The sequence below is a fragment of the Chenopodium album genome, chromosome 17, assembly GCF_948465745.1.
Source record: "Chenopodium album chromosome 17, dcCheAlbu1.1, whole genome shotgun sequence".
Taxonomy (NCBI): domain Eukaryota; kingdom Viridiplantae; phylum Streptophyta; class Magnoliopsida; order Caryophyllales; family Amaranthaceae; genus Chenopodium; species Chenopodium album.
The window spans coordinates 42156402-42181492 of NC_137850.1; the positions used below are offsets into that span (position 1 = coordinate 42156402).

The 25091-nt window shown below is 32.4% G+C and overlaps 5 protein-coding genes across 5 annotated transcripts; 1 reads left to right on the forward strand and 4 right to left on the reverse strand.

Annotated features, from left to right (window-relative positions):
* Nucleotides 1-106: 106 nt before the first annotated feature.
* LOC145588032 (RHOMBOID-like protein 5) lies at nt 107-2176 on the reverse strand. The gene is made up of 4 exons (XM_081644670.1): nt 1893-2176; nt 1172-1335; nt 673-851; nt 107-471 (listed from the first exon to the last, which is right to left on the reverse strand). The coding sequence occupies exons 1-4, from the start codon at nt 2174-2176 to the stop codon at nt 217-219; spliced, it is 882 nt and encodes a 293-aa protein (XP_081500796.1). The 3' UTR covers nt 107-216.
* A 608-nt stretch (nt 2177-2784) lies between these two features.
* On the reverse strand, nt 2785-3338 carry LOC145589021 (polygalacturonase ADPG2-like). Its single transcript, XM_081645596.1, has 3 exons — nt 3333-3338; nt 3160-3273; nt 2785-3018 (listed from the first exon to the last, which is right to left on the reverse strand). Exons 1-3 carry the CDS (start codon nt 3336-3338, stop codon nt 2785-2787), a joined length of 354 nt encoding a protein of 117 aa, XP_081501722.1.
* Nucleotides 3339-4202: 864 nt separating this feature from the next.
* Nucleotides 4203-6384, reverse strand: LOC145589022 (putative polygalacturonase At3g15720). The gene is made up of 5 exons (XM_081645597.1): nt 6289-6384; nt 6064-6201; nt 5251-5403; nt 5059-5085; nt 4203-4424 (listed from the first exon to the last, which is right to left on the reverse strand). Exons 1-5 carry the CDS (start codon nt 6382-6384, stop codon nt 4203-4205), a joined length of 636 nt encoding a protein of 211 aa, XP_081501723.1.
* A 3578-nt stretch (nt 6385-9962) lies between these two features.
* LOC145589023 (disease resistance protein RPM1-like) lies at nt 9963-12433 on the forward strand. Its single transcript, XM_081645598.1, has 2 exons — nt 9963-10861; nt 11815-12433. The coding sequence occupies exons 1-2, from the start codon at nt 9963-9965 to the stop codon at nt 12431-12433; spliced, it is 1518 nt and encodes a 505-aa protein (XP_081501724.1).
* A 3125-nt stretch (nt 12434-15558) lies between these two features.
* Nucleotides 15559-18971, reverse strand: LOC145589024 (6,7,8-trihydroxycoumarin synthase-like). The gene is made up of 4 exons (XM_081645600.1): nt 18386-18971; nt 18199-18277; nt 16666-16984; nt 15559-16179 (listed from the first exon to the last, which is right to left on the reverse strand). Exons 1-4 carry the CDS (start codon nt 18969-18971, stop codon nt 15559-15561), a joined length of 1605 nt encoding a protein of 534 aa, XP_081501726.1.
* Nucleotides 18972-25091: the final 6120 nt, after the last annotated feature.

Consider the following 25091-nt stretch of genomic DNA (forward strand, 5'->3'; position numbering starts at 1 on the left):
GATGTTGTCATAAACATAATTAGTCTATTAACCTAAAGCTAACTCTGATTTTTCTCTGTCGATCGATTTAAAAAGCTCTGTGAATCCACACACACACCTGTAGATTACAAAGATTAAGACAGTAAATTACTCTTTTAAGTTCTCTAATCTACATGTCCTAACAAAAGAAAGAAAAAAAAAATGGAAAAGAGTGAAGAAAGGGTTGTTGCATAAGGCTTACAGAACGATCAAGGCGATGAGAGCGAGTATGAGGAAGAAATACTGGTAGCACTTGTGCCTGGATTTCTGTTTGTAGCCAGGAGGAAGGTATTTGCTGTTAACATAACCGAATTGAGGTCGCATTAGAAGGACAAAACCCAGCAAAAACCCCGAAACGAAACCTCCTATATGTGCTGAACTGTCCACCCCTGGGATCAATCCTACTGCCAAGTTTAAGGCTATCACTACCGTAAGTGATGAAATTGCTGAACACTGCAACAAAAATCATAATGTCAATCTCAGAAATGTTCCTTTTTTGATTCCATGCAAATTATAATCACATCCAAAAAGCGAAAAACTTCCTACCTCTCACAAAACGAAACCTACATCATCAACTATCTAGCAGCAAAGAAGAATTTTGAAACATAAATATTAAACAGAGGGAGTAGTAAACAAAAGAAATGACAAAGTGACCTTGTTGGCGTAAATAGTCCAATTAGTTATGAGCTCCGAAAGCATGGCACCAAGAAGTCCAAAAAGTGCGCCTGAGGCACCAACTGAAACCACCCCGATTTTTTGGTGGCGGAGGGCATGCAGGCAAGACATCAAACTTCCTCCTAATCCAGATAGCACGAACAGTGGTCCTACTCTCCCTGAAATTTTACAGAAGTATACATACATGTTCATTGTTATTGTATAAGATACTAAGATAAGAAATAAGGAGTTTTTCCCCTGTTTCATTCGGCTTCAATCTAGCTTTAAATCCAGAGTACTTAAGTTACATGTATCTTGTACATTGTTTTGAAGCTTTCTTTACAAAATTACTAGCAAACTCGTTTTTGTTATTGTCGTCTTTTATTATTGCTTACCAAACAGGTTGTAAGAGATTATATATCTCAGTTGAGAATTAGCTTGGCATGCTTATAATTCCAAGTGATTTAGAGAAAACAAAATCTTACTGTAAATCACTTACAAAATCCAAACTCTTCTTCGACACGAATGCCTATGAAAAGAAGGCTGATCATATTAGCTATCAAATGTACAGCTCCAGCATGAAGCCATAAGCAAGAAAATAATCTCCACCATTCACCATTTTGTAATATTAGCTCTAACCGAAGTCCTCCCATTTTTTGCAGCCTGAATCAAATTATCACCGACATTAGGAGTTTAGTAAATTATTGTCTTTTAAACTTTTGCACATTGATGACCAATGGGTTGTTGGTGCAAATGGTGATTGGAGCTGCACTTAGTAGGGGAGTGAAACCTAAACACCCAAAACTGAGCCTCGAACTCGGATTAGCCCAAAGGGTGAACCGCGTGAAACACCAAAAAAAAAAAAAAAACTGCACATTTATTACGGGATTGACTTGTTGCATTGGCATTTAAAATTGATAAACAATATTGATCGTTAATTATATTGCTTTTTAAATAAAACATGGATTTTTTTTTCATTCTAAATAATATTTTGTTGAAAATCATTCAAAACACCCTCCAATTCTTTCCAAATGAGATGCAATCAATTTATTGAACCCGTATGACAAAACAATTAACAATCAAAAATAAAAAAAATAAACAATCTTAGATTCAAACATTAAATTTTTATCTACTCTATCCATGAGTTGAAATTAAAATAATGATGGCAAAATTCATGAAATGCATGATATCATAATAAATAGGAAAAAGAAGAGACTTACGTTGAGGTAGTAGGGCCAAGGAGAGGGTTTCGGTTAAGAGGCTCAAAGGAGAATCTGCTCAATTTTTCCTGAAAAATGCATTGGTGATCAGGGTCATCAACAAGGGTCTCAGGGCAATTGTTTTCGTACATTGTTAACGCGAATAAAGCTACGTCGATTATGAAGATGAGGGGGACTAGCCATGAAAGATATGGTTCCCTAGGCGGTGGGTGGATAGGTGGCGGTGGTGGCGTGTAGTGGTAGAATGTACCGCCTATGCCGGTCTCAAGGTCCCTCTTCCCCATTGTTGGTAGGAGGGAGGAGAGGAGGAGATTAACAATGGAGGAAAATTAGGAGGAGAGAGGATTTGATTATTTGAAGGTTGTAACACAAGGTTAGATTTTTTGTGCATGTACAAGAAAATTGAGAGAAATTTGGGTGTTTACACCTAAATGTTACAAGTTAATGAATTATGTTATCAATTATGTTTTAAAAATTACTTAGGTAACCTTTACCAAAAGAGGAAAAACAACCTTTTTGTCATTTTATTTATTTTACTCTATTATTTAACTTTGTCAGATGTTGTAATCTTGAATGATTTTGTTAAGGTTTGGCGAAAGATTTTATTGTCAGAATGAATTGACACTTCTCGCAGGGCAATCCAATTCAGTTTATTTATTTATTTTTATTTTATTTTTATTTATAAGACGTTATTCCAAAAAAAAAAAAAAAATAAATAAAAAAAGAAACGTATAAGACAATCTTTTACTAGAATTTGCCCTTTATTAAATCATTACTCCGTATAATTTGTAAAGTACAACGCTATAACAAGACATTTGCAACGACATTCTAATCCTTTCGTCGTAACAAATTGCTTGCTTTTGATACTTTTTTGCACTAACAATGACAATTATTAATGGCAATTCTCTAAACTTGGTACATTATTAGACAAGTCTCCATTTTGAATTTGAACATTGAAGCAATCAGCCGAAGTTTGTTCCCCAGGCTTAGAAGATGTAATATTAGCTCCTTCAATTTGAACTGAGCATCCAAAACTTTGGCTACAATGTAATACAATTGCATTTTCTGATTGCGATGTCCCTGAAACTCTTCTAAATGCAACATCACTTATTTTAACTGCACTTGTCTGCACAAATTAATACTTCGTATTATTAATTCTTATTGCGTATGTTTAGTACTATCTTACTTGTTACCAAAAGCCAAAAGATGAATGAGTGTTAATAAGATCAATAAGCGTGGGGTTGAAGATATACTATGTTTTGTTTACCTGATTTTTGCAGTGTTGTCCAGGACAATAGAATTGGTCAATAATGATGGGGTTAGAAGCATTTTCAAACAAAATGTCTTCGTAGATGATGTTTCGAGCAAATCCTAACCCTCCCTGCAAACAAAAAAAAAAAAAAAAAAAGTTAATTCAAGGATTTATTGAAAAGAACAAACACACATTGTTAGTCTAAAATCTATAATAGGTGGTAAAAAAAATTACCAATACTCCTTCCGAATCTTAAAAGTATGTCAGTGTAATTTGTGCATAATGATTACCTGCCACGTTTTAATTCGGGCGCCATTTTGTGTATCTTTGAAGGTACAATTCCACACATGTACATTTTGTATAGTATCATTGCCTCCCCCTTTGCCTAAGCTTCCAATACTGGTATCTCAACAGAATTTAGGTATCAATTGAAGTCATTCCATTAATATTTACTAAAATCATTATCAAACAAAATTGTCTAAATTTGAAAAAAAAAAAAAAAAGCATTCATATTCTTACAAATGACTTATTATTAGAATTATAAAAATGTCACCTGATGCCATGCCCTGGTCCGCAATGAACTTTGGTTATGTTTATATCATGTGATTCATTTGTTATAGCAACACAATCATCACCTAATTAGGATATTGTTAAATACGAGTGAGAAAATTATACAATAGAAAGATAAATAACTTGTAAAATTTGGTAAAATTAGTTCACTCAACATGCTAAATATATATATCAATAAACATTATAGGATTTGTGAAATTCAAAAGTAAAAAAGATTATTAATACTCCATATGTTGTAAAAATAGGTAATTGTTTAAAGTCATCAATAACATAATAATAATAATAATAATAATAATAATAATAATAATAATATGATATGAAGTACATCATATTTAATTTACTCGTGGGCATGCTCAACTTTGGATTATGCAATTGTAGCAATAATTATACACTTCGCTTATAAGAAAACTTTCATTATATAAGTGGAATAAACTCTTCAAATATTGACAACGAGTATTCACTTACAATATTTAAAATGTCCTTACATTTTATGGGTACTTACCTGTTGCAATGTAACATTGGTTGATCGCGACAAAACTTGAAAAAGTAATGTCAATACCGTCTGTATTGACACTATCCGCAGGGGCTTGTATTGTGAGACGTGAAATAATAACACTGTTACAACTTCTAATGGAGATATGATTTCCTGAGCTATTTAGAAATGTTAAGCCTCGAAGAGTTAGGTTGTTGCAATTTATGAATGCTACCGTCTGTCCAATTAATTGTAAATTATAGTTAGTATTAGGGTTGCCAAAAAAAAAAAAAAAAAAAAAAAAAAAAAAAAAAAGTTTATCATACGATCCTATTCCCTTCATCCATTAGAACATAATTGAGTTATGTGAGCTTACCAAAACTTATTTAAAACTGATTTTGGCTCACCTTTAATTGATTTTGGAACTTATTAAAAACTGATTTTGGCTCGCCTTTAATTGATTTAATTGGGCGCACCTCTTAGTGTAACAATAAGAGCATACAAAAATATATATCTCATAATTGATGATGTGCCAAATTATTTTTTGGTATGCCAAAATCATTTCCCAAACTTATTGAATCATGTTGAACGTTCTCACTTTTTTTTTATTAATTAAAGGGTAACTTTGTCTTTTTTTCCCATTTTAATCCTTTACCTTTATACCACATGTCCAACTCATTCCTAGGTATATACTCCGTAATTTAATTGGATTAAGGAGGTGTTTTATCCATATCCTTAATCCCTCCTTCTCTAATCCACATTCCTTAAAAACACTATATTTCTTCGATCCTATCCTCGTTTTTAGTTCCTCCTTATCCTATAAACAAATTAAACACCCTTAATTATAGTCGTAGAGGCGTTATGAAGCTTACCGCTGGTCTTCGAGGACAAACATTTCCCTGTCCAATATTGCGAAAAATAAATAAATAAATGAATAAATTATAAGAAAAAAATAATATTACTCGTATTAATTGAGATATATGAAGTACGGAGTATATATCATAATACATAGTATTTGATAAGATACGGAGTAATAAAAAAGATTATGTGGGTGGTGAACTCACTCGGCAAGTGCTCCACCAAACTTGTCCTCTACCATCAATAATTCCATCTCCATTAACATACAGTCCATCAACCTTTGAAATTTCCAACCAACTATCTGGTGTTGGTGTTGGATAATCAGATAGTGATTTTGGTCCAATGATTTTTCCCAAAATCTACATCATTTTTTCTTCAAAATTGTTAGGAATTTAGGATACAATTTCACATAATTTGCATGTAATAAATTTACGTGCTAAATCTTGTTTTATAAAATGATCAATAGCCTTGAAATGTAACACGATGATAGTTACTAGGATTTTTATGTGGACCTTATGAGACGAGCTGAGCAAGTACATTTTTTTTTTTTAATTTGAAAAACTCAAGTATATATAAACAAAATGAAAGAGGAAAATTTAATTTACTCTGTATAAATTTAGTATTCTCATATTAGAATTGTTAAAAAAAATAAAAATTACTTGTACAGGAAATACTTATTTAGTTGAATATATTAATGATCAAACTATCGTGTTTGTAAATTAAATGTGCCTAAAGTAAAAATATTGAAAATTATTTTGGATTCTCATTAAAATCTCTTTTTGTATTAATTTGAGATTTATTTTAAATCCCTGTTTGTATAATTGTATCAACATGAGATTTATTTGAATTTTTATCTAAAATATTTGGATTTGACGTTGTTAGGATGAGTAATTTCACTTTTTCATAAAAATCAAATACCAAGCTAATAAGTAGTTTTTAAACCCAAAAAAAAAAGACATCAAATACGTAGCAATTTAAATGCAACATTCATTTTTGTTGTACAGAGAAATTTTCATTACCACAATATTGATATTAGAAGAGTTGCATGGACCTTGAAGCTTCAATGGTTTTACTAAAAAGGTTTTTCCATTTGGAACAAGAAGAGTGTTACTCGGAGATTTTGCTACGCAAACTGCTTCCCATGCTTTTGTCAATGCCTGTAAAATTTCACATTTATTATTTCTATAATATTTTCCAAGAAACACAAAAAGATTTTTTTAAAATAGATTTTCGTGGAAATTTACCTGAGAATCATCTATATTTCCATCTCCTACAGCTCCAAAATCTAACAAATTGAATGATTGTTCGGATTGAGCATGTACTTCATTCCACAATGTCATCAAGATGAGTGAATAAACCAACATCAAAAAGTATGTATCCTATTACAAACGAATACGAATATATTTATATATCAAACAATTTGATAAAAAAAATTATAATTATATGTTATTATAAAAGAAATTACCCCTAAAAACCTTGAATTCAATAAATCAAATTGATTACTACATATAATTGAACAAGAGCAACTTTAGCTTACCATTCTCTTTTGAACCAGCTATACTATTAATATGAAGTTTTAGAACCTATCAGTATTTATACACAAAATTGTTGCTAATTTTTCTATAAATCTAAATTGTAAAGGAAACAATTATAATTGAATGATTTTGTGTAAATAAATTATTATTCATAATTGGAGCACCATTGTATGTAGCTATCTAGCCATATACTCTGAATAATTTGAAATCACAAGTAACAACTAAGCACATGCGTGAATTTATACACAAATAAAGGTGATTCTTATAGTTTTTCTTCTTAGATCATCAAAGGAATCAGAAATATATGGATATAGTTGATACTCCTGAAGTAAGAAATCTACAAATAAAGAAATTAACTTCAACTTATTACTTATACCCAATATGATAATATTCTCACCCTAGCCAATAATATCTTCATGATTCCTTGAGTACTAGTATAATATATCTAGATGAGGATTGGAATGGATAGTAAATTAGCACTCCATCTCCATCGATCCTTAAATATTAGGCCGCATATTTCTATTTTGATTTATCCCCAAATAATCATCCGCTTTCTACTTTCAGCTTTAACCTTAAGGAACGTTATCATATACTCCCGTAAGAACTTAGTTACACCATATCGATAATAGACCATTTAAAAGTGAAGTGGGAATGTGGGATTGGTTTTTAATAACGAATCAAAATTCAAAGTCGATCACTTGTTTAGTTGTATTATACTTTCTCTGTTTTTTTAGTTGACACCTTTCTATTATCATATTTGCCAACGTATGTTTTTAACGATTAATTTCTCTAACTATGAACATTTTTTTTTTTTTGAGACAATAACTATAAAAATTGTAAAACTATAAAAAGTGGATATTAATAAAATATACATTGAAGCGATTCAAACAAGATCCCACATGAATATGTTTTATTGTATCCATAAACCACAAAAGCGAGTCAAAGCGTGTTGTGTGGAAAGTGTAAAAGTCAAACAGTGTCAACTAAAAAAAAATGGAAGAAGTATCAAATATTCGACTAAAGAAGGATAAAGGTATTTAGACCAAAATTTTTAAAAAGGCCTTAAATCAAATGTGCAGTAGTGACATACGAAGTACAAAATAACCTAGGAACATGTACACAAATCTTATTAACACTGTAATAAAAAATACGAAGTATAATGAAAGGCATCCTAGAAAAATACTAAGTATTATGTTCATCTTCTTCATACGTATATACTTTATACTTCGTATTATTTTTATTTTAATACGACAAGATTTAGGTTTGAAATCACATCATAGCTAGCTCACTTTCAAAATAAATGATTTTAGTATAAGTAAAACCAAAACCGCTATATATTTCCCGTTGGCTCGTCGATTTTATTTTACTACTACGTACCTTTGTTGTAGTTGCACTAGTGACGAAGCAAGTTCGTGGAACCATGCAAATTGATTTATAATAATCGTCTTTAATTACTATCGAATCCTTGTATTTTGCTACTTGTTAATTATTTTTTTTCTTTGGTTACACTAATGATTTATTTATTATAACCCCTAATACGTTTATTATAGCTTTTTGGTAGATACAATATTATAATGTACCATTAGATCATTTAGAAAAGCCAAGGATGTTCATAGAGTCCTAGTCTCATAGTTGCTAATTTCATATTTCACCAATATATTTGATTTAAAAGTGACCAACTACAAATTAAATCGTTTATTCCGCTATATAAAAAAAAGGGTTAATTATGATCAATAGGAGACATGGTTTTGGGCCATGTCATGTAGTGTCTCATGTAGTCACGTTAAAGCAACCCAGTTCACTAATTTTGTGTTCTGAACTTGTGACATACGAAGTATACAATTTCATCAGGCCAAGTAAGGCTTGAAATCACGTGCATATTATGTCTGTTCTATGTTACGCTTACTTGCTTATGCCAAAATCTATCTTGCCATTTTTTGTTATGTTGAACCACACCATGCATGCATGCATGCCTTGTCGTATTTTTCCACAAATATATGACCGTGAAATAACCCTGCGCCTAACGCCAACCATAAAAACTTATGTTCTTAATTGACTGCGTCATACCTACCGTTCTTTTAGTCTTTTGACATGTAAAATGTGTCTTGACTCAAATTAACCTGACCTAGTGTCTAGTGGCTACAGGCGTGACTAGCTATGTCTTTTTTTAAATGTAGGAGGAAATATTTTTTAGGGAAAGTTTTAAAAGTTTGTTAAAAACTATTGTCACTGATGGCAGCTCTTACAAAAAGTCACTTGTGTGAGTAGATTCCACATATAAATGATAATATCACATCTTTTTTTTATAGCACCTCATACCCACTGGCGGATCTACTAAGGAACCAGGGGGGTCACGTGCTACCCCTGATTTTTTTTTTAAAAAAAATTGTTGTTTTAGTATAATTATTAAATTTTGCAAAAGTAAGTTATATTTTTACTATTGTCGCAGCGGTAGAATTGGGTTGATGGTGGGAGGTGGCTGACAAGTTGTTGCAAGTTCGATACCTCACATTAGTCACTTATTAATTTTTATTCTTTTGCTTTAGCCTACATATATTTACTTTTGTCTCACTCTATTTATTTATTTATTTATTTTAATCTCTACCACTTTATCAATTTTCTTAGAAACCAATTTCTTCTACCTTATAGATTAAACAAGGCTAAACCTAAATTAAATATTAAATAGGGATGAATTGAACAATTTTTTTTTTCAACAAAAATATTTATTGTATTATTTTTTTGGTTTAATTCTCACACACTTGTAAAAAAAATTTCTTGACTCAAATTGACAATTTTCGATATTTTTCATCTAACTTATTGCTTGAAGAAAGGTTACTTAAATTCTAATTAATAGAAATTTTAGTTTCTAGTATGGTGCTACCCCTACATGATAATCCTGGATCCGCCACTGCTCATACCATCAGTGGTTTCATTAAAAACTATAAATTAACCTAATTGGTTGTAATTACGGCAAAGGGTAGAGAATACTCGTAAGGCGAAGCATTAAATAATCCAAAGTTATTGTAAATATTATCCTCCAACTTAACTAAGCTATTAGATTCTAACTCAGTAATAATGGACGAAAGCAATAGCTAGTTCAATAGATGAATAATGAAGGAAACCTTTACCAATTATTGTTAATTATGTATTTTAAGGCTAAGATTCGAGGCCTTTTATTTAATTAAACTGTCACAACGACTTCTTTATCAACTCGTCAGTCAACTCGTTTAATTTTTTTTTTTTTTATTACACAAAAATTACTTAAAATAAATTTTATTGACAGAGTTATAAGTCAAAATGTGTCAAATGAAATAAACAGATAAAGAACTATATAAACCCAGTAGCATGTATTGTGATTTGTGAGTTTGAGAAGCCAAGTAAAAATGGTAGAGGCAATTATGTCCACAGTAATTCTTAAGATTACTTGTCTCATAACACAAAAAATAACAGATGAAATTAAGTTTGAGGGGGGTCTTTCAAGAGAACTTGAATCTATTACGAATGAACTACAAATCATAACAGCTTTCCTTAGAGATGCGGAGGATCGAGCCGAGAGAAGTGAATCTGTGAAGGCTTGGGTAAGGCAAGTGAGAGACGTTGCGTACCGAATGGAGGACGTTATCGATGAGCACGTTATGCTTGTATACACACGGCTGCAAAATCAAGCTGACGAATTATATTGCTTGAGCATACTCTCATGTCAACCTACTCAATATATTAAAGAGTGGTTCCCACGTCGAAAGATTGCTAGGTCCATTGCTGATATCAAAGCGGAAGTCCTTGAAATCCAACAAAGAAAAGTATTGTACAATCTTGAGATCACGGAGAAAATTGGTCAAAATATGGATATGGATACAGATATAGATACAAGTACAAGTAAATCACCACGTGCACGTGCACATATGTGGCAAGATCCTAGGGTTGGATTTCTCTACCCTAGAGAGTCCGATCTTGTTGGGATCGAGGATCCTAAAAGTGAGATTTTAAAGCTTTTAGATTTGGATATGATAGATCTAAGGTGCTCGATAATATCGATTGTTGGTATGGAAGGGATCGGAAAAACTACTCTTGCTTGGAAGGTGTACGACAACATAGAGATGAAGAGACACTTCTATGTACGTGCGTGGGTTAATGTAACTCAATTTTACAATAGGAAGGATGTGTTTAGAAGGATGCTTCAAGAGTTTTACAATAGTGCTATGCAACCTATTCCTGCTCAAGTTCGTCAAATGGATGAAATGTCATTAGTTGCTGAACTACGGACCTTCTTAGAAGAGAAAAGGTACGAAAGTATATAATTTCCTCGTATCTTAACACTCGTAATAGTTTGACTTTGCTTTTGCTCTATTTTCATAATTCTGACTTCAAATTTAAATTAACTAATTTGTTATCAAAAATATTTTACATGTTAGCTAGTGTTAAAAATGTTGTTAAATTAGTCTCAAACTCCCAATGCTAATTCATTTTTCCAAATACGGATTATATAATTAGAGATATTGATCGATGACCAAAAAGTTATTTAACAAGTGTAGAAGTAAAACTTTTCAAGTATTTAGTTTTTTGCCAATTTGCTGACTAGACCAAAGATAAGTTTTGTGCCAAAAAAAAAGTCTAATGTTTTTTGTTTCTGATAAATTTAGTTTTTTCAAGTTGTTAAATGGTACTTGGTAAATGAAACATGTACAAACACACACAAAAAAAAATGCATTATATATACTCCTTTAGTCCTTTTGTTCTTGAAAGTTTTCTTTTAAAAGGTTTTAATATTGTGTTTGTCTTTAAGTATTAATATCTTCAACTGAATATGTGGAAGTAATATGTAAAAGAATAATTAGATTTTAAAAATTTACATTAAAACAAATCTAAGAAGACCTTATATGCATGCTAGCTATATTTCTTCTATATAAATCATTAAATACAGTCATTTTTTTATTTAGATCACATAAATATTAGTAAGTCAAATTTTCAAATACGAAGAAAGCATATTTTTCATAAACTATAAACAAAATTTCTTCTACAAATTTAAAAAAAAAAAAAATGTAAACAATGTATACCTTCAAGTAGATCATAATCCTGTAGTGATCATCCACTTTACTACTCCGTAATAGTCAAAATTCTAGTTGAAAACAATAATATATCAAAGTATAGTCTAACATAATACAAAGTAGAATTATAATGAATACTTTATATAGTTATAGATAATTGAAATTATGGTTTATTGAATTTTCAATTTAGGTACATGGTTGTATTTGATGATGTATGGGAGCCGGAGCTATGGAATTACGTGAAAAACGCTTTACCCGGCGACGACAACGGTAGCAGGATCGTACTAACAACACGGCAAGAAAATGTGGCTCTCAATTGGAAGGGATCATGGACTAAAAATCACATTTACAAGTTACAACTTCTACCTCATAACAAAGCATGTGAACTCTTTTGTAACAAGGCATTTGAAGGCGGTCAATGCCCTCAATGGTTAGAAGAGGTAACGCATAGTATTATTGCCAAGTGTGGCGGGTTACCACTGGCGCTTGTCACATTGGGTGGTCTATTATCGACGAAAGCCAAGGCCTTCGCCGAGTGGGAGAAGTTCCGGGATAGTCTTGGTAGTGAGCTTGAACAAAATCCACAATTATCTAACATTTCGAGGATTTTGTTACTAAGCTATAATGGGTTGCCTCATTTTTTGAAGCTGTGTTTGATTTACTTTAGCATTTTTCCTGAGAGTTCGTCGATAGAGTGTAACCGGTTAATCAAGCTATGGATAGCCGAGGACTTGATTAAGGAGAAAAGAGGGATAACTTTTGAAGATGTCGCAAAAGAATATTTGCTCGAGCTTATTCAAAGAAACTAGGTACAAGTTTCTACGTGGTACGATTGTGGAAGGGCTAGGACTATTCGTGTACATGACTTGTTACATGATATACTAAGACAAAAATTGGAAGAGTTAAATTTTGGTCAAATTTTGATGGCGGAAGAGGAGAATCGTGAGATTAATATACAAAGTAGACGCTTATCAATTCAAGAAGATAATCTTAAAAATGAAGCTTTGAGGTACATCAATAATACTACTACTAAGTGTAGTATTCGATCTTTGTTCACGTTCGGAGTTAAAGAAGTAGCAACTACACTTTTGCGTAGCACATTCTTGAATAGATTTTACCTCTTGAAAGTACTTGATCTTCAAGGAGCACCCGCCGAAGAACTTCCTACGGAGATAGGCGAGCTCTTTCTCTTGCAATACCTAAGCTTGAGATCTACCAAAGTAAAGAGAATTCCTAAGACAATAGGTAAGCTTATCAATCTCTTAACTTTGGATCTCAAAAAGTGTCCGGTATGTGAGCTTCCGGTTGAGGTTGGTAACTTAAGAAGGCTAAGACACCTTATTGTGTATCAAAACACATGGCATAACACCTTGAAGGTTTGGGAGATACGAGCGGTGAGGGTACCGGAAGGTGCATTAGGTGGCTTGGAGAACCTACAAAAACTCGCGGATGTCAATATAGCCACTAGCGACGGCTTTATTGATCAACTATGTGCCTTCAAGAAGCTTAGGTATTTGGCAATCTCAAATGTCAAAAGAGAAAATAGTTGGATCTTATGCAAGGCCATCGAAAAACTCGATTGCCTTGAGTCACTCAATATTTCAGTAGACTATGAGAGTTGTGATCCTCTTGACTTGCAACATATAACATCTCCGCCTTTACAACTTCAACGTCTCTACTTGGCTGGGCCTCTAGAGAAGTTTCCGGATTGGATAGGCAAACTTGAGAACTTGAATAAATTGCGATTCAAGGGATCGCGACTAGAAGATATCCCATTTGACATCCTTCAAGATTTGCCTAATTTGACAATGCTCGGAATTAATAAAGATGTATACTATGGTGAACAGTTAGTCTTCCAAGAGGGAGGGTTCAAGAAGCTCAAGGCCTTGTATTTTAACGCCTTAATCAATTTAAACTTTTAGTCAAAATACAATGTGGTGCTTTGCCTATACTTGAAGACCTTTTGATTACTCGATCTCCAAAGCTTAAGGAAGTGCCCCATGGTCTCCAATACCTTACTAAGCTTACTTCTCTTCGGATCGTTGAAATGCCGGAAGACTTTGCGGATAGTATTAGCTTGTTTCCTCATATCACTAAGCATGTAGCTGACATTCGAGTTGGATATCAGACTCCAACCGGAAATTTAATCTACAAGAAACTTTGAAATGAATGTTGTTCCTTACAAATCAATCATTAGTGTTGCAAATGATTTGATATTATTGTTGTAATGTTGGACATATATTTTATTTTATTTTATTTTTTTAAAAGTAAGATGAAAGACCTCACTGAACCTACACCTCTCACAGATGTAGCCAGCTCAGCTCCGCAGGTCGACGCTTGATAGTAGAAGGGGGAGGTAAGGGAATCCCCCTACTCCCAAACATTTTGTAGTTGGTGGGGCTCGAACTTGTGATCTTAAAATCACAAAGTGAGTTCCCCACCAACACCATCAAGCTTTGCTTGGTATGTTCGTCCTTTATTGCTTGTTAGATGGGTAGTGTTGGCTATGTATGTACTATTTCCTCATATATTTATTGTAATTCATATGTTCATCTTACACAACATCGCTTGATCGTTTCATACCACTTTTAATCAAAAAAAACTACTACCTTCGTTAACAGTTATTTGCAACATTTACCAAAAAGGGGTTCTACCTATTATTTGCAAAAACTATTTCTTTTCTAATATAGTAACTTTTTTATGGTAAAATGACCAAAATACCCTCATTTAAAAATTATTAACACATAATACTACACATAATTACAAATTATTATAACCCTAATCTAACTTAATCATCTAAGCTTTTTCCCTCAAAAAATCAGATTAATCCCATCTACCCACCATCTTTATCCTCCATCTTCATCTCTATGTTCATCATCATCTCTCATCTTCTTCAATTCGATCATCATCTTTTAGTTCTTTATCGTCATTTCTCATCTCAGATTGTGGGTGGATGTTGGTGGTTTGTGTGTGGGTTCGGTAGATTAGGTGGTAGTTATGGTTTGTGGGTTGTATTTGTGGTTTGTGGTTGGGTGTTATTCGCGGATGGTTGTTTCAATTCGTTGGTGGATGTTGGTGGTGGTGGTTTTGGGCTGTTCGTTGGGATAGTTTTGTGGATGGGTTTGGTTTTTGGGTTTCAGATCTAGTGGTTCTAGGGTGATTTTCATAGTTATTGTGTGGTTTCTGTGATTCTTGGGTGGATTTCGGTGGTTTGTGGGTGACTTTCGTTGAGTTGTGGGTGGTGATTTGTCGGTTTTGGGTGGATTTCGTCAGTTCGTGGGTGGTTGTCGGTGAGTTGTGGGTGATTGTCGGTGAGTTTTGGGTAGCGTGGGTGGTGGTTTGTGGCCTTGTGGGTTCTGGGTGGCGTGTGGTGGTTGTTCTAGGATGTGTTTTTTTAATTGTAATTGCTTTTTTTTTATTTGATTAATGTAGTTAATTACATGTCCATAACTTTCAATAATCATGTTTAAGAAGTTTTATCTAGGAGTCCGCGTATACCCCCTTTGTTACAAAAAACTGTTAACGGAGATAATATATCTATTCGTTGTACCTGAGAAAATGATTCCATCTTATTCATTTAATATAGTAAAATGAGAAATTAAATAACAAAAAAAAAATTCAAATTTTAATATAATAATCCACCCATCCTCTCACGTCAACAAATAAATTTTTACAAGATATTAAATTCAAACAACTCAAACTAAACATAACTCCAACAAAAGGAGACAATTAGACAAACAAATTAAACAAAAACAAATAAACTACGCTTATAACATGCATGCATGTAGATTTATTGTAGTACTTGGAGACTAAAATCAAAGAGAAGGGTAAAAATAGTATAAATTTCTACAGAAATTGACTATTTTCAGCCTTACAAGACCACTGCTTGAAACTGGATCGAGGAGGAAGAGGAGGCGACATGTGCATATATCGATTAGTATTTGTTTGCAATAAGGTAAAGAGTGTTCTTCTTATGCATCACAATACCAGGGAACACGTTGTTGTCGATGTCTTCCTTGCTTACACCCGGAGGCAACTCCCAATTAAAAGAGTACAACAAATTGGCAAGCGCGAGCTCAAGGTTGGCAACGCCAAGAGAATAGGCCGGGCACATCCTTTTTCCACGACCAAAAGGAATCATTGCAAAGTTTTCTAGCGCGGTTTTGACAACATCCACTGAATTCCCTAGAAACCTCTCCGGCATGAAATTTTCAGGATCCTTCCAACATTCAGGATCTCGTCCAATAGCCCATGCATTAATAAAAACCTTAGTGTTTGGTAGTATATCATATCCTCCTATAACACATTTTTGGACTACTTCTCGAGGAATTAATAATGGTGTTGGGGGATGCAGCCTAAATGTTTCCCTCACTACTGCCTTGAAGTATTCAAGTTTTGGGAGATCGATTTCTTCTATACAAATACTACCCCTTTTTTGTGCTGCATCCCTTAGCTCTTCTTGCACTTTTTTCATTGAAATTGGGTTCTTTACAAGCTCTAAAATTGCCCATATTATCGTAGCTGTTGTGCTATTTGCTCCCCCGGCAAAAAGATTCTGCAAGCATGCATGCAAAGTTTTTGGTTATTTGAGTAAAATTCTTAGATAGCCACGACATAGTGTATTATTAAAGGATGTTTCTATGGTAGTTGATAGAGTATTAAACATATTTGTGGGCCTCAACTATCAGCTTAAGCTATGGTTGAGTTATTATTAAAGGATGTTTCTATGGTAGTTCACTCTTATTGTTATTAGTTATTTTACATTAGCTTTCATGTTTTCGTTCTAGTTTTTAATAATCAAGTACCCTATATTAGTTAATCTTTAAAATCTTTGATAGTTAAAGAAAAATACATGCATGGAGCCAAATTAAAATATGTAATAACATTAAATTCTACATCGTTTTTCAAATTAACGTTCACATTTAACTTTAACACTATTTACCTACCTCACTTTGTTCCTAAGTTATGTAATTAGCTTATATCCAAAACCAACTTTTACAAATAATCAAAAGTAATTTTGTAAGAAGTCAGATTAAATTACCAAAAAAGTTGCTTTAATATGGTCCTTTGTGATCTTAAATGGAAAGGAACTGTAATTCATGAGGCCAAGAAGAAAATCAACGACATCTTCATTATCTGAATTAAGCTTGTTATCACCAAGATGATCGTCGATGATTTGTTCAAAAAACGCATCTAATTCCTTAAAAATCCTTTCAAGCCTTGAAGATTTTCCAGTGATCTTATCAAGTAAATTACCAACAATTGGGAAATAATCGTTATAGAAGAAAGCTGTAAACATATCTTCAACTTCATGTAGAAGCCTATGATATTTGTTTCCTAACATTTCTTCGGCATTGTACCTGCATATCAAACATAGGTAACATTCCAACATATTAAGGTTATTAGAAAATTAATGAATATCATTATAGTAAAAATAAAATGTCATTTTAATTTTAAAAATCTAATAACCCGCTGGATCGGATCTACTTAAATCCGATTACGTAATACACAAGTAACACAACTATAGTGTTTAATCGAAATACTAAATGACTTCTTCCAAAAAAAGAAATACTAAATGACTTGAATTGAAGTGAAAATAGGGCAATAATGGCGTAAGAATAATAACAATTTAAAGCTTTAATCATCACTGCTTTGCTTAAGTCAATATATGAGATTTTTAAACTATACAAGTATTAATTAAATATTATATTACAATTGTACCGTCATGAATTTATGATGTGAAATGCGCATGTTATAGTTCACTATGGTCAACTTCGAGTCTTTTCATTTACTATAGTATAAATTTTCAAGGTCTAGTATGTACTTTCTGATTAATTAAACTACACCGAAATTAAAACGGACCATATATGGCATATAGCTAGTATCAAGGGGTATTAATCGCATTCATAAATCATAATATCAATATATGGACCATAAAATTTGAAAAATACTAAACGGACCATCGAGTAGTTCAACAGCATGCTTGGCTCGGTCAAATATTGGCCCTAGCGTGTTGAATCAGGCTTAAGTTCTTACTCAAGATCTTAAGTAGCTCAGTCTAAGCTATCCTTAACTCGAGTTGAAAACTCATGAACAAGCTCGATTTTTTTTTTTTTCATATATGTATATTTTTATATAACACTTTGTAAACTAAAATAATCTATTAAAATCTAGGCATTGAGGGTTATTGTCATACTTGGGCCATATTTGAGGGAAGCCAATCATCAATTAAAATATACTTTTTCCGTTTTTTTTATAGTTGCAACAGTTTGACTTTTACACTATTCATGTGTTTCACTTTGACTAGGTTTGACGATTTATACATAAAAAAAATATTGTCATGTAGGATCTTATTAGATTCGTCTCAATTTGTATAATTTTAATATCTAAAATTTATAATTTTTACATATTGGCAATCAAATTAAAGATATTAACTATTCAAAACATGCATCGGCAAGCGTGAAAAGAGAAGTGTTGCAACTATAAAAAAACAGAGAAAGTATTGATAAATACGTGTACATTTAAGGCTAGATCGAGTATATGATGATCCAAGCCCTGAGCCGAGCTCATGTACGTGTAGGGGATTTGAGCTTGATTTCCAAGCCCGAGCTCAGCATAAAGTGTTGAGCTCAAGGCTCGGCTTGTTAACAATCCTACGTACTTGCATGCTTGCAATGCAAGTTAGGCTAGGATATGCATGCATGTATGTACTCCGTAATAAACAAAAAAATTGGCATGGAATAAATAGCAAGCATACGTACCTCTTGCCAAAACTGAACCTACTTGCGTAGGGTCTGCGCTTGCATAACTAATAACCAATTCATTCAAGTTGATAAGTTTAGAAGCACAAGACAGAGAAGAAACCTTTTGAATAAGCCTTGAGACTTCTTCCTTTCGAATAATAGCAAAAGGTTGCATGTTTTTAGAGCTTATGAAATGAGCAGAAATTAATTTCTTCATTTCTTTAATATAATCACTATATGGACCAAACCCTAAGTCTAATAAGTTATAGGTAACCTTTTTTCTACCGGTTGTTACTGGTCTATCACATATGTATTTGTCATTTGTATGCAATGCCTCTTTAGCCAACTTTGATGATTGAATCACAATCATTGATTGATTCATCCATCGAAGCATCAAAATCGGGCCGTAGGTCTTGCCTAACGTATAAAAATGGGTGAAATTTGTATTTGAGGGGCCAAAGTGGCGGGGGTTTCCGATTATAGGAAGCCCTTTTGGACCGGGAGGAGGATTATAAGCTTTAGTTTTTCGATTTTTTGGAGGAAGAAGAATGAGAAAGATGACAAACAAAATTGTCACTAGTAAGATTTCTAAGGAGACTACCATACTTAGAATTTTTCCTTTTTTTTTTTTTAAACGAAATTATTGATCTTTTGGTTATCTCATAAGTAATTCGTATGGCTATTCTTCTCGCCTTCACCATGCAAGAAGAAACATTATATTTATAGCGTTGGCCAGGAGGCATGCACACAACATTGCAATTGTTTATTTAAAAAGAAAGTAATACTACTAATTTAAAAAATCCGTTATAGAAATTTCGGTCAAGGGTTACTCGAATTTCTGGGGTTACTTGAGTTTCTCTGTCAGGGGTTACCCGAGTTTTTCGGTCAGGGGTTACTTGAGTTACCGGGGTTACTCAACTTTCTCAGTCAGGGATTATTCGAGTCATAATTTTTTGTATGCGGCCTGACCGAGAAACTCGAGTAACCCTTGACTGAATAACCCTTAACCGAGTGCGTGAACCCCTCAAATAACCCTTGCCCGAACCCATCGAGGCTCAAGTAACCCCTGACCGAGTAATTCAAGTAACCCCTGACTAAAAAACAGAAGTAATCCCTAACTGAATAACTCAAGTAACCTCTAACAAAAAAACTCGGGTACCCCCTGCCGCATGGTGTAACTTGCTGCATCAAAAAGTTATTGATTATTATTATTACCTGACGGTTTACTTAAGTTTTTTTGGCGTGTATCCCTTATTAAAGAGGGTAAAATAATTACTACTTGCAATATACAATAATATAAGTACATCAAATGAAGTTTTCATCAATTTTATTTATAATGTGCATTTTCAATTTCAAATGTGAACTTTGAATAATTTATAAGATCTAACGTAATATATACTGAAATGATCTATTTCGGGATATGTAAAATATATATAATGAGTTAATGACTAACATATACAGTGCAATATATACTCATGTGCACCAATCACCATTCACCATTCACCATTCACCATTCACCATTCACCATTCACATATCGCATTGTGCTCTCAGTGCACATTGTTATAAATATTGTCATGTGCTCATTCTTATAAATATTGCCATGTTCGTAGAATTGCGTACGTAAGTAAATAAAATTTCATGGTGATTGGTGCACTCATGTGCACCTTCTAACTATTGATTTCTTTTTGTTTCAAAAAAATAAAAAACCTATTGATTTCTTTTAAGTATACTATACTACATATGTTAGTCATCAACTCATTATATATATTTATATATCTCAAAATCGATCATTTCGGCATATATTACGTTAGATCTTATAAATATTCAAAGTTTACACTCTAAATTGAAAATGCACATTATAAATAAATGGAATTTTATCACTGGTACACTCATAGTTCTGACTTTTATGAGCGGTATACATCATTAAACTTTGATTATCAACGGTGCACCCAAATGTTTCACTAATTTGCTACAGTAAGCATAACGTTAAATTATAAATTAATTAAACGTTAAGTTAGGTGATTTGGGTTGGTTTAATGGGTTGGGAAGGTTAAAATACTCAAATGCCTCTACCATTTAATCTCCCTCCAAAATTCCCTTTCAGTTTTCCCTCCTTTTTTTTCGATATTCCTCTCTTTCCTATTTAAACCTCTCCCACTTTGCATTTTCCCTCATGTATGATAAGCTATCCATCCATCCAGGTTGAACTTCGGATTAAGTTTCAAGCCTCAAATAATGAGGCCGGGTATGAAGCCCTAGCCTGCTAGCCAGTATACGCATGTGTAAGGTGGCAGGGGCAAAGAAAATATACGCCAGCTCTGAATCAAAGTTGGTCGTTAGCCAATACTGTGGTGACTATGAGGCCACCCATCCAGCTATGGTCAAATATCTACAAGTGGTCAGGACAGAGGCCGGGACCCTTGACGAATTTCATCTAAGTCAAGTGCCTCGGTCAAAAAACAATCAGTGGGATGCCCTATCAAAACTGGCATCATCTACCTCATGCGATACACCTCGATCAGTCTTTTGGGAAGTGATAGAAAAGCGAAGCATCGAAGAAGAACCCATCCGTGTACTTGACTGAAGTTCAACCTGGATGGATGGCATCCGGGCCTATTGTTTTCTGACCAAGGCACTTGACTTTTATCGAAAAATTAAAAAGGAGGGAAAACCACAGTTTACTTATATGATTGGATGATTTTGCAGTAGTCGTTTGAATCATAAGCCTTATAATGTGACACCGCATGATGTGATTGGATGTATTTAGCTTTATAATAGATCATAACTTCAGCAAATAATGTTAATATGCACCTCTAACTTCATTCATTAGAAAATGAGAGTAAATAACTAACGTCTGCGTAGTCGTCAACTACGGATGACTGCGGACGACTATGGTCGACTACAATAAGAGACTAAATCTCAACCGTTGATGTTTTTATTGCTTAATCTTAGCCTTTGAAAGTTTTTTAAGTTACACATCATTTAAGTCATGACAACTCAGCGATCAGTCAGCGCCCAGTCAGCAAAGGGTTGTTTGGTTCATTACTTTTAGAGGGTAATTTTTTTTTCAAGTTATAATATTATAATTTAAAACTAATTATTCAAAGTTATAAAATTAAAGAAAATCATCCAAAATAAATGATTGACAACAAAATTCATTTGTATACCCATCCCCATTTTGATAGCTTCAAACATTCAACAATGGTGCACCTAATTTTTAATCTATTTTTAATGGGGCACTCCATATTCAACCTCCAATTTTCATTATTTATAAACAATAACCAAATTACATATGGAATCAATAAGATTAATGTTCAATCATCACTTTTATGCTTTAATTTTTTATTTCAGTGTTTGTATCAATTTACATGTGTTAAAAAATTTGATTGAAAAATTATGGATTATTAGATCTTTCGGGATCAATTTTTAGAATTGAAATGATTTTTAGTTTAATTTAGAATAGTCATATGAATTCGTGAATAATCAATCATCTGCCATTGTTGAATTTTTCTTTGGAAAAGTCATTGTTGAATGTTGAAGCTTGATGAGCATGATTTTAGGTTGAAAATTAATTAAAATAAAAAAAATTAAAAATAAAATTAAAAATAAAAAAAATAAAAAAATAAAAATAAAAATAAAAAAATAAAAATAAAAAATAAAAAACCAAAATCTAACTAATTTCCGTTTTTCTTTTTTGGGGGTGCGTGATTTGTGCTAGGGGGTTTAAGGGATTAATCTTTTCAATAAAAAAATGTCTCAAATATACTAAGTATATATTTTGTTAACTAATTAAAATATTAATACAGATTTGTTAAATACTTATAGAATATGGAAAATTTTTGTATACATTAATCATTAAACACTGTAGTAGTAGGGCCTGTTCACATTTACTGAACTGAGTTGAACTGAACTGAACTGAACTGATTGGAGCTGAACTGAACTAGAATGAGCTGAAATGAATATTTTATGAGAGAAGGAAATTAGGAGCTGAACTAACTGAAATGAACTAAACTGAACTGATTGGAGCTGAACTGAATTGAACTGAACTGAAATTAAGTAAATGTGAACAGACCCGTATCACGTTCCAAGTGTTTTGAGTATGTTTTGTACAAAGTCTTCATGTTATGCAGGCATGAATCATCCTATGAATATATTATGGTAATATTTTGTTAAGGCATAATATATGTAAAAAACAATTTTGTAACCAATTAAAAGATGGATGAATTTACAATGGCTACAAAAATAAAAAGGTTGAAGATGGATAAAAATTAAAATATTTTGTTAAAAAAAGGGAAAAAAAAAATACAAATGAAAGAGGTCGTTATAGAGGTGAGATTTTAGGTAAAATAAAGTGGGCGTTATTTTGGGGATATTAACAGACTATATCCTTATCTAAAATAAGAAAAAAGTAATTGGCCAAAAAATTTAATCCCCGTATTTTTAAATATTTTATAAATGAAAATTTATTTTATTTATAATATTTATTTGTATTTTTCCGGATTTTATTTTAAAAAGTTTCAAATTATTAATTTGGGTCGAAAATTATTTTAGTACAAATTATTTTATGAGCTTTCATTCTACAATCTATGCCATACGAACAAAGCCTAGTCCATTGCATTTACCTAATTGGCCCATTAATTTTATGAGGCTCAATACTCCTACTTACCCTACAACTCTCTCCCCTATAAATACCCCATACATCCCCAAAATTTTCCCCACACAAAAGGTTAGTCTTATTTTCTCCTTTGTTTTATTAATTTGTGTAATTATAATTATTGATTTATGGGTTTTGATTTTATTGTTTGAAATTAATTTAATTAGTATCAAATTGTATTTTGATGATTAAACTTTATAATTTCAGATTTTATAAATGCCATAATTTTCAGATTTTGTAAATTTTATAACCTAGGGTTTTTAATTATTGAAAATCACGATTTTAGGGTTTTTACGAACAATTGATTTAGGGCTTTTATAGTAATAATGTTTGAAATTTTGGTGATTATAACTACTGATTAGTTTAACTTAATCCCAGAATATTTTGAACACGTAAATTCGTGTTTTAATTCTTAGATTTCCATTCGTTAATATTAATCCCGTTTTAATCCCGATTAGGTTCTGAACTCATCCGATTTTGATAAAAAAAAAAAAAAAAGTAGTGTTTTCCATGTGGAAACAATGTTTTAAGAAAGACTCACTACTTTTGGTAGTGAGCACCACCCTCTCGTGGCCAAATTCAGCCTCTAAATATGATTTTCGGGCAGTTTTTGATTTTTAACGAAGTTTTTTTTTATGCTTTAAATTTTATCCTTGAGTTTTAAAGGGTTTTTGATTAGTTTAAAATGCTGGAATTTTATTTAAAGTAGTATAATTGTGATTTTAATGAAAGGGTGTGATTACCCATTAAAAAGGAGTTTAATTAGGGGTTTTTAAATAATTTTCAGATTTTTTTTAAGTAGTCTAAAGTAAATTTAAGTTGCTGGAAATTTGGTTGAGTATTAATTTATTGTTATTGATTATTTTCTAGGAAGTGATTATTCCCTAGTAGACTTTTAAGTGATTAAAAGTGGCACAAAGGATTGTTTATACGAGGTACGTACATGTCTACTTCGTTGTAAGTAGTATCATGTTTAGGTACCAAAAAGAAAGAACTTAGTTTCATGTTTAGAGAACACTTGGATGGAAATTGTTTGGTTATACATTTAATTAATTCATGTGCTTATGTTTATGAGACATGTTTTGGTGAATTGATTATGTTTGTATGGAATTATGGATGCAAGCATGTTGAATTATATTGGATTAATTGTTTGTATGGAATATTGATACAAGCATATTTTTATTGGATTGGTTTATTAACTACATTTGGATTATTGAAGGATTGGAGTTGAATGGTTTGAGTGGAATGAATTTATTAATTATTCCACAAGGTTATTATTATTTTATTTATTACTCAAGCATGACTTGTTAGTATGTTGAGTAAAAGTGGATTAAGCCGAAATGGCTAGGTGGGTTGACTATGTTCAACAATTTTGGATAATTTGGAAGTTTAAAGGAATTAAAGGTCAATTTGTGATGTGATCACCATTGTCCTAAATAAGATTAAAAGTGAATTGATGTATGATTGTTATGTATGGTCTAATTGAATGAGTCGGCTATTTATTAAAATTGTAATCACGTAAAGTGAAACAAGGATGAGCAATAAAACTCTGGAAAGTGTGCACTTCTAGAGTATTGACAATTATGGGTTGGGGTACACGGTGGTAGCCCGTGGCTTTTCGAGGCTTGTTTGATCAACATGTCCTCTTCTCTTTTGGTATTTACATTTTTATTTTATAATGAAAGTTAGATGGGATCCTAGACTAACTTTGTGAGAATGGAGTCGCGCCCATTCTTGCATTGCACTAAACTTTTATTTTAAATGGTCATTTGGGACCAAAATGATTTGGTGGGTTGGACAACCTCGTCTATTGCTTACTCCAAATTAAATTAATCAAACTAAATATAAAGAGTCAAGTGTTTGGAATTGGTTACTAAGTATGTTGAGTCAATTGAATTGTTTAAGTGTGGAGTCTTGATTAATGAATTCGTTTTGTATGTTTATTTACTTTAATTAATTGAGCATGTTAGGTTTTGTACGTTGTAGCTTGTATGTACTCAGCTTTGCTAATTGCGTGCTTTTGTGTGTGTTTTCTTTTGGTCATGGCCTTCGCCTTTCAATGACCCTGT

What these genes read in the sequence shown, in the direction of transcription:
- LOC145589021 (XM_081645596.1), bottom strand. An exon ending in GACAACACTGCAAAAATCAG is followed by an intron (nt 3,019 to 3,159) that starts GTAAACAAAACA and finishes TAATTTGTGCAG; the next exon opens with ACAAGTGCAGTTAAAATAAG.
- LOC145589023 (XM_081645598.1), top strand. Translation starts at nt 9,963, where the DNA reads ATGGTAGAGGCAATTATGTCCACAGTAATTCTTAAGATTACTTGTCTC. An exon ending in ACCTTCTTAGAAGAGAAAAG is followed by an intron (nt 10,862 to 11,814) that starts GTACGAAAGTAT and finishes TTTTCAATTTAG; the next exon opens with GTACATGGTTGTATTTGATG.
- LOC145589022 (XM_081645597.1), bottom strand. Translation starts at nt 6,384, where the DNA reads ATGACATTGTGGAATGAAGTACATGCTCAATCCGAACAATCATTCAAT. An exon ending in GAAATATAGATGATTCTCAG is followed by an intron (nt 6,202 to 6,288) that starts GTAAATTTCCAC and finishes GAAATTTTACAG; the next exon opens with GCATTGACAAAAGCATGGGA. An exon ending in TTTGTCCTCGAAGACCAGCG is followed by an intron (nt 4,425 to 5,058) that starts GTAAGCTTCATA and finishes TTAATTGGACAG; the next exon opens with ACGGTAGCATTCATAAATTG.
- LOC145589024 (XM_081645600.1), bottom strand. Translation starts at nt 18,971, where the DNA reads ATGGTAGTCTCCTTAGAAATCTTACTAGTGACAATTTTGTTTGTCATC. An exon ending in AGGTTCAGTTTTGGCAAGAG is followed by an intron (nt 18,278 to 18,385) that starts GTACGTATGCTT and finishes GCAAGTACGTAG; the next exon opens with GATTGTTAACAAGCCGAGCC. An exon ending in ATATTAAAGCAACTTTTTTG is followed by an intron (nt 16,180 to 16,665) that starts GTAATTTAATCT and finishes GCATGCTTGCAG; the next exon opens with AATCTTTTTGCCGGGGGAGC.
- LOC145588032 (XM_081644670.1), bottom strand. Translation starts at nt 2,176, where the DNA reads ATGGGGAAGAGGGACCTTGAGACCGGCATAGGCGGTACATTCTACCAC. An exon ending in CTTGGCCCTACTACCTCAAC is followed by an intron (nt 1,336 to 1,892) that starts GTAAGTCTCTTC and finishes AATTTGATTCAG; the next exon opens with GCTGCAAAAAATGGGAGGAC. An exon ending in CGAAGAAGAGTTTGGATTTT is followed by an intron (nt 852 to 1,171) that starts GTAAGTGATTTA and finishes GTAAAATTTCAG; the next exon opens with GGAGAGTAGGACCACTGTTC.